Source organism: Ovis canadensis, chromosome 1 (genome assembly GCF_042477335.2).
Source record: "Ovis canadensis isolate MfBH-ARS-UI-01 breed Bighorn chromosome 1, ARS-UI_OviCan_v2, whole genome shotgun sequence".
NCBI classification, from domain to species: Eukaryota; Metazoa; Chordata; class Mammalia; order Artiodactyla; family Bovidae; genus Ovis; species Ovis canadensis.
Window position 1 is genome coordinate 232,080,082 of NC_091245.1, and position 12,398 is coordinate 232,092,479.

At 42.0% G+C, this 12,398-nt stretch overlaps 1 protein-coding gene across 4 annotated transcripts in view; it reads right to left on the bottom strand.

Annotated features, from left to right (window-relative positions):
* Nucleotides 1-2,313, bottom strand: part of MLF1 (myeloid leukemia factor 1) — a 30,926-nt gene extending 28,613 nt beyond the window's left edge. For 3 of the 4 annotated variants that reach the window (XR_011250862.1, XR_011250861.1, XM_069561672.1), the window contains exon 1: nucleotides 1,946-2,303. Coding sequence is in view for 2 of the 4 variants with exons in the window: in XM_069561672.1 (XP_069417773.1) it covers nucleotides 1,946-1,992 (47 nt within the window). In the remaining 2 variants the exon portion in view is untranslated. Of the gene's footprint in view, nucleotides 1-1,945 lie in introns of all 4 variants that reach the window. The other variant, XM_069561663.1, reaches the window with a different exon arrangement.
* Nucleotides 2,314-12,398: the final 10,085 nt, after the last annotated feature.

Consider the following 12,398-nt stretch of genomic DNA (forward strand, 5'->3'; position numbering starts at 1 on the left):
TAACTGATGGTCCTATCCATCCTAAGTGCAGGGGAAGAGTGTTCTTTGATGTATGCCTACTATTTGTGTTCTGTTACTATTTCTGACCCTGCCTCTTGGGTTCATTGCCTTTGCTCAGAAAGAGGCATCCAAGAGTTTAAATTACACTTTTGCTAGATGTTTTAAAGAAAGTACCAATCATACATTAGTTTAGTTACGGCCATTGCTGTTTTGATATAATCAAGAGAATACAACTCAAAAGTTGTCATAATCTTCTTAACTGCAGCCCATTGTACTGAGGTCACAATTACGTAAGAACCACTTCAACAGCTCAACTAAACTATGGATATATTTAGTCCCTACGCTCACAGGCTTTTAAAAGAGCAAATTATAATACAAACTTTGAAATTTGTTAAAATGACATTGTTCATAAATGTCGCAACTGCTCCTAAACACATTAACTAAAACAATATGATAAGTTTACCTGAGGCCACACACTCCTTAGCTTCCCTGGTGGCTTAGATGGTAAAGAACATGCCTGCAATGCAGGAGACCTAGATTTGATCCCTGAGTGGGGAAGATACCCTGGAGAAGGGAATGGCTAACCACTCCAGCATTCTTGCCTGGAGAATTCCATGGACAAAGGAGCCTGGCAGGCTATAGTCTGTGAAGTTGCAAAGAGTTGGACACGACGGAGTGGCTAACACTGTACACCCCTTCATTATAGTGAATAACCTTTAGAATAAAATATTAAATTAGAATTAGAATTAAATATTAATATAGTATTATTTTTCACATTAATAATTTCATCTTTTCTACTGTTAATTTTCTCTGTTATTACCATTATGTTATTTGGTTTTAATATAGTACTATTACATTTAAGCCAATATAATATTTTCTTTTAAAAACAAATCTATGTAGTAAACTGGTAACATTTCAACCTTTTAAACAGATGGTGATCAAGTTGCACAGAGAATTTAAGTGTTCAAAATAAATTAGGACTGCAAAATTCAAACTGGCAAAACACCTGGTAAAAAAAATAACACAAACCTTCCTGTTTTAGGGATCCAACTAGATTGTGTTACATTTTTATATAATCACCAAAGGAAGAACCACAGAAAATACAAAACCCAGGAAACCCTAGAAAACTAGATCACAATTAAATAACTATTTTCTGGAAGGCTTCCTCTTTAGACATCACAGTATCTCACTTGAAACCGTTCACTGGGCTTGGCACTTGTTTACCTGAGGTGTTAAATGCACCCTCTGTTTCCCTGCCTACTTGCACTTTTAATAGGAAGAGGAGTCCCTCTCCAAACAAGGCTACCTTTGTAACAAATCAAGAAAGGAAACAAACAGTGCACCTGGCAACTTTCAACCACTTCCAGGGAGAGACAGCAAAACTCTCCAACGCTCTTATAAACACATATTATGGAAAATACTATTTTAGAAAACGTTTCCCTTTTCGAAGACTTGCCATGTTATTAAATATTCCCTGCCTCTCTTTTGGAGTAGAAGCAGGTGTGGAAAAGGCCCTGTAAGTATAATTCTCTTCAGAAGTTCTATCGAGAGGCAGTTACCATCCCCTGCAAAGCCTCTGCAGCTGCGAAGGCGGGACTCTGAGCGCCAGAGGCAAAGAGGTTAGGGGGCGCCAGGTACCCGAAATCGGGCCGAGTTAAGAGCAGCCCGCACGGGGGTCGGTTGGGCGGGGAAGCCTGCACAGACCTCTCCCACCTCACGCCCCCAAATTTCTCGTCCTTTCCAAATCCTCCTCTCCTTTCCCTCACACACCCCTATATCCTCTTCTCCCTTCCCTTTCATGCCCCCCGAGTCTTCCTCAAACGGTCTCCTGGAGTCACCCGAATTCTCTCTCCTTTCGCGTTTTAACTGACTTTCCCCTTAAAACAGCTCCTCTCAAGATCTCCGAGTTCCCGCGCGACCGCGGACTCCCGCCCCCGACACTCACGAGAAGAAGGGATCATCCTCAAAGCTGCTGCTCAGCATCCCGAACATCCTGGCTCTGTCTCCGGCAGCGGCGTTCGCGGACAGATTGGCGAACGATGTAACTCGCCGCGGCCGCGACCCGAGCCAGCCTACCCAGCACTGTCAACGCCTGTCTCCCAGCCGCAAGGGCCGTGGCGGTCGCGAAAGGCGGTGCTCGACGCGGAGCTGCTTTCCTATTGGGCGCAGATCCCATAACGTCACCAAGACGAGGCGGGGAAACAGTGTGCCGCTGCCATGGGAACCGCGAGCAACATGGTGGAGGTTAGAGGCTTGTCAACGCCTGTCTCGCAGCCGCATGGGCCGCGGCCGTCGCGAAAGGCGGTGCTCGACGCGGAGCTGCTTTCTTATTGGGCGCAGATCCCATAACGTCACGAAGACGAGGCGAGGAAACTGTGCCGCTGCCTTGGGAACCGCGAGCAACACGGTGGAGGCTAGAGGCTTGGTCAAGCGCCAGCCGGGGAGCCCAACATGAAGCCTCCTGTGGGACAAGATAGCTTGTTCTCTGGGCTGCAGGAACACAGAAATCAGTCTACCCTCTGTGTGACCTTGGGTAAATCGCCCTCGGCCTCGAAAAGGCTCTTTTCGGGAAAACGGAGATGGGTCAAGATTTGGGCTACTCTGCATCCAAAGACCCACTTACCGGCCTCATTTTGTGATCCACAGCAGAGTCCTGTCCGAAACACACTCTGGTGGTTGACCTAACGCTGTGAACAATAAGAAAAGATGTGCAAAAAGTTTTTGAGTACATTTAGTAAATAGTGTGACTCAGTACTTGAGGGAAATGGGATGAGGCCTATTAGATTTCAACAAATTCGTCTTTTGTGAGCCTAACCTGAGAGCAATGTTTCCCAAGTGGGAAAAGCTTAAGTTTTACGTATACATGGTATTTAAAAATAAGATGAGAATGTTGCTCTCTTCCAGCCTCTTTCCAGTCCCAGTCCGTTTCAAGGAGCAAGTCTCACTTTGGTGCTGGTGTGTCTCTTCAACACTTCTCCAGCATTGCTTAACCTAAGAGTAGGACTCAGGCCCAAGGCCTGCAGCAAGCAGCCATAGCCAACTAAAATTCCATTACTGTATATTTTTGTTTTAATTATATTTATATATAAGCCTTCTGTTTATGGCAAGGAAAGTGGTCTTAAATTTAAAGCAATAACTTTAAGTGAACGTTTAAAAGTTTCAACATTTAAGTGAAACCATGTGCTAATTTCAGGAAATAGTACAGGTGAGATGTGGGTATGTTGAGGGGAGGGGTCGGTGGGAGGGTTCTCACATTACTGAGCTTGGAAAACAGGGTCCTGAGGTGTTGCAGGAGCCTATAAAAATGTGGAGGAGAAAAAAAGAGAGAACATTAGAGAGAGAGAAGAATGATTAGGGGTCTAAGAAGAGAGAAAATGCATGTTGCATGTCCATCCTTCACTAACTGGGCTACCCAGCCTCTACAGAGGGCTGTCACATGGGGACAGAGTGTTATCCATAGCTGCACAGGGCCTCCTGGGATTGGGCCAGCAGAGTGGCACTCTGCCAGCATGAAGAAGTGTGCAGGGCCTGATTTGGAGGTGGCAGGAATACTCGGAGTTATTTTGGGAGCTGGAAATTTAATCCTTTGGACCTTTTACCTCCCCACCTTTAGCCAAGTTCTTTGATTCCCACCCCCCACCCCCACCCTGAGACTGATGACATGAGGTTGGGCAGCCTTTACAGCCCAGGTTAAGACCTCATAGCCCTTCTGAGGAAGAGGATATTTTTTTTCTCCAGCCTCAGAATAAAATTCAGAGAGCATATACATATTAGGGATATTCTTAATTAGTTTCAAGGCAAAACAATTATTTTAGAAGAACTGAAATTATTTTCTGCTTAAAATAATACAACCCAAGATGTTAAGGAGGCTACATTAAAAAAAAAAAAGACTTAAATGAAATGGGGAAATTATTGGTGATCAATGATAGCATTGAAATAGTTTTGAATTAAGGTCAAATAAAGGAGTTTGTGGGAAGTTTTCCCCTTTTGTTCCCATGGGGAAATTTTTCTTAGCATTGCACTGTTGAAACATTTAAGCTTTAGTCCAAGCATAGGTTAGTTCAGGGTGTTATCTGGAGCTTCTAAAAGCAGTTTGGGCCTAATGGCAAACACTTAAAAAATGTTAATAGTGGAAAAGGGAGAGTGGATGCTAAAGAGACCTCATCAGTTTCAGATCAGGTGGGTAACAGGTAGGAGCCAGAGCAGGGAAAAATAGAATTGCAAAGCAGGACTGTGGGGAGAAGGGGCCCTGCACTATCTTATAAATAGAATCACAATAGATCATGTGTACTGATTGTGTGCCAGGTACTATGGTAGGCCCTTCATGTACATTAACTCATTAAATCCTCACAATTTTTATGGAGTAGTGATTGTTTTATCTCCATTCTTAGGTAATGCAACCAAGATACAGAGAAGCTAAGAAAGTTTCCAAAATTCACACAGCCAGAGATTGAACTGGGCAGTGTGCCTGGAGTTTTTGCTAGTAGGAGCTGTTTGCATGGAATGTGGGTGATGGGCCACACTGAGAGATGCAGATGAAAGCAGGTTACTATTTCTCAAAATCATGTAAACAAACTAAATAATGGACTCATTCTAAAAAATGTAAAATTTAGTGGAGATATATTAAAATCAACATAACTTTACAAATATCCATTGAGTGCCTACCCTAGTCAGACACTTATCTAGACACTGAGGTGTTGGTGAACAAAACAGACAAAAATTCCTGTTTTCCTGGGGTTTATATCTTGTGAATGGGCATATGAAAAATGACATCACAGAAAGCAGTACGTATGTTAAAAGGTGTTAGGAGCAAAAACTGAGCAGGGTAAGGGGAATGGAGGAATGCAGTTTTAAACAAGGAGATCTGTGTAGGTCTCATTGAGATGGTGAGGTTGAGCAGACTCACTAGAAGGAAGTGGACATCTATAAGAAGAGCATTCCAGGCCAATGCAAAAGCCCAGAGGTAGCATGTGCCTGGTGTATATAATGCACAATCCATTCGTAGGTCAGGGGAATAAGATGGGCCAAGTAAAGTGAAAATAACCTATTAGCATAATAGCTCCTGTTTGTACTTATGTTCCAGGCATTGCATTCAGGGCTTCACATACATTTTCTTAATCCTTATAACAACTTTGTATACTAAGATGTTTATCTCCATATTACATATGGAAAACCCAGAGAGATTTGGTGATTGCCTAGTCAACTCAGGACTTCCCTGGTGGCTCAGACGGTAAAGCATCTGTCTATCATGCAGCAGACCCGGGTTCGATCCCTGGGTCGGGAAGATTCCCTGGAGAAGGAAATGGCAATCCATTCCAGTACTATTACCTGGAAAATCCCATGGACAGAGGAGCCTGGTAGGCTACAGTCCATGGGGTCACAAAGAGTCGGACACGACTGAGAGTCTTCACTTCATTTAGTCAACTCAAATCCAAATTAGTCCTACTCCAAAGTGTATATTCTTGCCATCACCCTAATATATCTCCCTATAAACATTAATTATTTTTGAGCACCTCTATGTAGTAGGCATGGCACTAGTGGTAAAGAACCACCTGCCAATGCAGGAAACAGAGGAGACATGGGTTTGATCCCTGGGTTGGGAAGATCCCCTGGAAGAAGATATGCAACCCATTCCAGTATTCTTGCCTGGAGAATCCCATGGACAGAGGACCCTGGCATGCAAGAGTCCACAGGGTAGCAAAAAGTTAGATAAAACTGAAGAGATTTGGCATGCATGCATGTACTAGACATTTTTACATATAAACCTCTAACCTCACTACAACTGACATTTGGAAGGTCACTGACCAAGATCAAAGAACACAGTGAAGGACATGAGACCCAAGCCAACCCTATAACCCTACTAAAATCATTGAGAGTTTAAAATGAGTGCAATTGTATGGAAGTTTGAGCAGTCTTTGGCATTGTACTTCTTTGGGATTGGAATGAAAACTGACCTTTTCCAGTCCTGTGTCCACAGCTGAGTTTTCCAAATTTGCTGACATATTGAGTACAGCAATATAATAGCATCATTTTTTAGGATTTGAAATGCTTAAGCTGGGATTCCATTTACCTTCACTAACTTTGTTCGTAGTGATACTTCCTAAGACCCACTTGACTTCACACTCCAGGATGTCTGGCTCTAGGTGAGTGACCACACCATCCTGGTTATCTGAGTCATTAAGACCTATTTTGTATAGTTCTTTTGTATATTCTTGCCACCTCTTCTTAATGTCTTCTGCTTCTGTTAGGTCCTCACCATTTCTGTCCTTTTTTGTGCCCATTCTTGCTTGAAATGTTCCCTTGATGTCTCCAGTTTTCTTGAAGACATCTCTAGTCTTCGCATTCTATTGTTTTCCTCTATTTCTTTGCACTATTCCCTTAAGAAAGCCTTCTTGTCTCTCCCTTCTATTCTCTGGAACTCTGTATTCAGTTGGATATATCTTTCCCTTTCTCCTTTGCCATTCACTTCTCTTCTTTTCTCAGCTATTTTTAGTTTCCTTAAACAACCACTTTGCTTTCTTGCATTTCTCTTTCTTGAGGATGGTTTTGGTCACTGCCTCCTGTACAACACTAAAGCATCTGTGTTGTGTGGATCACAACAAACTGTGGCAAATTCTTAAAGATATCGGAATACCAAACCAACTTACCTGCCTCCTGAGAAACCTGTATGCAGGTCGAGAAGCAACAGTGAGAAACAAATGGAACAAAGAACTGGTTCAAATTTGGGAAAGGAGTATGACAAGGCTGTATATTGTCACCCTGCTTATTTAACTTCTGTGCAGAATAAATCATGACAAATGATGAGTTGGATGAAACACAAGCTGGAATCAAGATTGCTGGGAGAAATATCAACAACCTTGGATATGGAGATGCTACCACTCAGAAAGTGAAGAGGAACTAAATAGCCTCTTGATGAGGGTGAAAGAGAAGAGTGAAAAGGCTGGCTTGAAACTCAACATTAAAAAAAACTAAGATCATAACATCTGGCCCCATCACTTTATGGCGAATGGAAGGAGAAAAAGTGGAAGCAGTAACAGATTTTATTTTCTTGGGCTCCAAAATCACTGCAGATGGTGACTGCAGCCATGAAATTAAAAGACATTTGCTCCTTGGAAGAAAAGCTATGACAAACCTAGACAGCATATTAAAAAGCAGAGACATGACTTTGCTGACAAAGGTCCATCTAGTCAAAGCTATGGTTTTTCCAGTAGTCATGTATGGATGTGAGAGTTGGCCTATAAAGAAAGCTGAGCACCGAAGAATTGAGGCTTTTGAAATGTGGTGTTGGAAAAGACTCTTGAGAGTCCCTTGGACTGCAAGGAGATCCAATCTGTCCATCCGAAAGTAAATCAGCCTGGAATATTCATTGGAAGGACTGATGTTGAAGCTGAAACTCTAATACTTTGACCACCTGATGTGAAGAACTGACTCACTGGAAAAGACCCTGATGCTGTGAAAGATTAAAGGTGTGAGGAGAAGGGGACGACAGAGGATGAGATGGTTGGATGGCATCACTGACTCAATGGACATGAGTTTGAGAAGGTCCGGGAGTTAATGATGGACAGGGAGGTCTGGCGTGCTGCAGTCCATGGGGTCGAAAAGAGCTGGACACAGCTTACTGACTGAACAACAACAATAACAAAGAGTTTGAAATTCACTGAGGCCTCTTTTCTTTTTATCCCTTAATTCATCAGTTCAGTTCAGTTCAGTTGCTCAGTCATGTCTGACTCTTTGAGAGAAAGAAAAATAAAGTCTATCACTGTTTCCACTGTTTCCTCATCTATTTGCCATGAAGTGATGGGACCAGATGCCATGATCTTCGTTTTCTGAATGTTGAGCTTTAAGCCAACTTTTTCACTCTCCTCTTTCACGTTCATCAAGAGGTTCTTTAGTTCTTCACTTTCTGCCATAAAGGTGGTGTCATCTGCATATCTGAGGTTATTGATATTCCTCCTGGCAATCTTGATTCCAGCTGTGCTTCTTCCATCCCAGCACATCTCATGATGCACTCTGTATATAAGTTAAATAAGCAGGGTGACAGTATACAGCCTTGATGTACTCCTTTTCCTATTCGGAACCAGTCTGTTGTTCCATGTCCAGTTCTAACTGTTGCTTCCTGAACTGCATATAGGTTTCTCAAGAGGCTGGTCAGGTGGTCTGGTGTTCCCATCTCTTTCAGAATTTTCCACAGTTTATTGTGATCCACACAGTCAAAGGCTTTGGCATAGTCAATAAAGCAGAAATAGATGTTTTTCTGGAACTCTCTTGCTTTTTCCACGATCCAGCGGATGTTGGCAATTTGATTTTTGGTTCCTCTGCCTTTTCTAAAACCAGCTTGAACATCTGGTAGTTCACAGTTCACGTATTGTTAAAGCTTGGCTTGGAGAATTTTGAGCATTACTTTACTAGCGTGTGAGATGAATGCAATTGTGTGGTAGTTTGAGCATTCTTTGTTATTGCCTTTCTTTGGGATTGGAGTGAAACCTTTTCTAGTCCTGTGGCCACTGCTGAGTTTTCCAGATTTACTGGCATATTGAGTGCAGCACTTTCACAGCATCATCTTTTAGGATTTGAAATAGCTCCACTGGAATTCCATCACCTCCACTAGCTTTGTTCATAGTGATGCTTTCTAAGGCCCATTTGATTTCACATTCCAGGATGTCTGGCTCTAGGTGACTGACCATACCATCGTGATTATCTGAGTCATGAAGATCTTTTTTTTGTACAGTTCTTCTGTGTATTCTTGCCACCTCTTCTTAATATCTTCTGCTTCTGTTAGGTCCATACCATTTCTGTCCATTATTGAGCTTATCTTTGCATGAAATGTTCCCTTGGTATCTCTAATTTTCTTGAAGAGATCTTTAGTCTTTCCCATTCTGTTCTTTTCCTCTATTTCTTTGCACTGCTCATTGAGGAAGGCTTTCTTATCTCTTCTTGCTATTCTTTGGAACTCTGAATTCAAATGGCTGTATATTTCCATTTTTCCTTTGCTTTTCACTTCTCTTATTTTCACAGCTATTTGTAAGGCCTCCTCAGGCAGCTATTTTTCTTTTTTTTTCATTTCTTTTTCTTGGGCATGGTCTCGATCCTTGTCTCCTGTACAATGTAACAAACCTCTCTCCATAGTTCATCAGGCATTCTGTCTGTCAGATCTAGTCCCTTAAATCTATTTCTCACTTCCATAATCCAAATCATAAGGGATTTGATTTAGGTCATACCTGAATGGTCTAGTGGTTTTCCATAGTTTCTTCAATTTAAGTCTGAATTTGGCAATAAGGAGTTTATGCATCAACTACTTATAAAAAACCAACTATATCCTGGGCACTATTCTAGGCATTGCTAACTGCTAAGTCACTTCAGTCATGTCTGACTCTCTGCGACCCCATAGACGGCAGCCCACCAGGCTCTGTCGTCCCTGGGATTCTCCAGGCAAGAACACTGGAATGGGTTGCCATTTCCTTTTCCAATGCATGAAAGTGAAAAGTGAAAGTGAAGTTGCTCAGTTGTGTCCAACCCTCAGGGACCCCATGGGCTGCAGCCTTCCAGGGTCCTCCATCCATGGAATTTTCCAGGCAAGAGTACTGGAGTATACAAAATTCCTGGCCTTCTTGGAGCTTACTCTCCAGCAGATGGTTCTTTCACCAGCTAATTCTGCAGTTACTATTGTTACAGCACTTCAGAATTTTCAAGATGTTTTGAAGACTTTTTCTCAAGTGCCCAAGAAGAAATGAACAGGCTCTTGAGTGCTGTACTTTCAGACTTAATTCTAGTTCTCCAGAACCATGGGTGTTAGGCCATAATAAACAACCTTACTATCGTTACTTTCAATGTGTCTAGGGTTTCATTTGCTTTAAACTGTGCACAGAGATTCTGGGACATTATAATGTTGAGAGAATTTGAAACGATGTCTGTTGGACACTGTGAAACTACTATCTTGAGATATTTCACATACTTTTTTCAATATTGTGCTACATTCCTTTAGGGGATGTCATAGCTTTGGAAAGCTAGGTTTTTAGATGTTCCCATGATGATAAGGAAGTACCTTCTGAAAATCAATATGAAATAGGAGATGTTGTTGGCAAATCTCAATCTGTTCCCAATGTTTGAAATGTTGAGCTTGCTAAACAGGTACATATCTGTCAGTATGATGATTTACAATGATAAAAAATTATTTTTTTCAATTTATTTTTTTAAAGGCTACTGAGTTTTCAGGACATACATACTTAAGTTGTTTGGACTTGAGTTGTTGGTAATAAACAGAACTAACTACTGAGTATTTTTTCAGATCTAGGGGAAACTGTAAATATTTCTGAGGCAGGAAGGGATCATGAACTGAGATCATTTGGGGTAAGATTGAAGGCAGGAGGAGAAGGGGATGACAGGGGATGACAGAGGATGTGATGGTTGGATGGCATCACCGACTCGATGGACGTGAGTCTGAGCAAACTCCGGGAGTTGGTGATGGACGGGGAAGGGCGTGCTGCAGCCCATGGGACTGCGAAGAGTCGGATCCTACTGAATGACTGAACTGAACTGGGAACATCTGTGCTAACCCCATGATCTTTTTCTTTTATTTTTTCTTCAAATTTTGTATCACAAATCCAATTTTATTAAAAGGTGTGATTCATTTTCCTTTTAGTGCACATCCTCTTTTCAACCAGCTGTCTTACCAGCCCTCATACAGGTTTGCATTATACCTTTATGAGAAGTGGGGAAGTCATACATAGTGCTACATGACCTATAAAATAAAAGCATAGGTCCAAGGTCTTCAAAATCCCTGGTGGGGCTACCTCTGATCCATATGGCACCATTGTTCAAGTTAGGAACAGGCATCTGTCTCTCAAGATACTTCCATTAAGGAGACAATCATTTAGTAAACTTACAAGTCTACAGCGTGTACAATATGACTAGTGCCGCCCTCAGGAGTCACACACTTAGTAATGGACGCCCGAGTCCCAAGCCTGAATTCTACTCGTAGGAAGTTAATGTACCCAGCTCATTCACAAACTCATGAGTAGGAAATGTAATTTTATTTTTCCGTAGCTGACCTCAATCTATGTTCTGTGCTCCCATCTACCAGGGGTGACCCTTCCCACTCCCAAGACAATGCCAAGGTGGAGTTGGTTGCCAACCATGCTGCATCCCTGAAAGCATCTTTATACTCTTGCTGGATGGAACCAGGACACTAAGCCTCTCACAGTCTGGCACAGTGAAGAACTGCCTTGTCCTAAATGCCAATAGGATCCTTCTCCCTTTGAGAAACGTGCTCTCTAGAGCAAGTTTTTCTTTTAGTCAAGTAACAGAGCAAATTAACTTCACGGAGGAAACCTTTCCGTGTCAAATCCTCCCTTTCGGTGTTTGCTACTGAGGTGACAGCCAGTTTTGTTCACACCAAACCATGAACAAGCAGCACACTTTCTGAGTTGTGTTTACTTTTATATCTTGTTTTCTCTGTGGAGATGCATATTCATGGCTGGCTATTTATTGTGCATGAATTGTAATTGAGTCATATTTTATTTGGACAAATATTGAGACAATATCACCTTTGGGGTATTGGTTACAAGAGATATGCCTTTGCCAAAGTTGTTTTAGTTGGCTCTTGAGAGCAGAAATAGAGGCTTTAGTCCCTACTATGCTATGCTAAGTCCCTTCAGTCATGTCCAACTCTTTGCTACCCCATGGACTGTGGCCTGCCAGGCTCCTCCATCCATGGGATTCCCCAGGCAAGAATACTGGAGTGGGTTGCCATTTCCTTCTCCAGGGGGTCTTCCTGACCCATGACTCTTACTTCTGCATTGGCAAGCAGGTTCTTTACCAATAATAGCATCACCTGGGAAGCCCATTAGTCCCTAGGTGGGGTCCTAACATTCAGGTGGCAGAAAGGAAGTCTGTAGGAGAGCAGTCAGGGAGAGTTCTGCTCTAGAAGGACAGAGAGGATGGAGGTGCTAAAAAAAACACTGGGGAGGGAGTGAGGGCTCACCGTAGGGTCAGGGCTGAACCAAAGATTATACTGTTGCTAAATATGGGCAAGTTTTGGCCTTTCCCGTATTTCTTAGATGTAAATATTTGAGGCTTGGATATTTTGAAGCACGTGCCATTTTAAAACTATAGCATGTTTACATTTTTAAGCACATCTATATATATATTTTTTTCTGTGAGAAAGTATTTATTGAGCATTATATTGAGCAAGTACTGTATGTCAGTTATCATACCAGAAACTCCAACCTGTTTTTTTTAACTTTCTAAGGATTTTTAATTTTTTATTTTTAAATATCAATTTATTTATTTTAATTGGAGGTTAATTACTTTACAATATTGTATTGGTTTTGCCATACATCAACATGAATCTGCCACAGGTATACATGTGTTCCCCATCCTGAACCCCCCTCCTTCCTCCC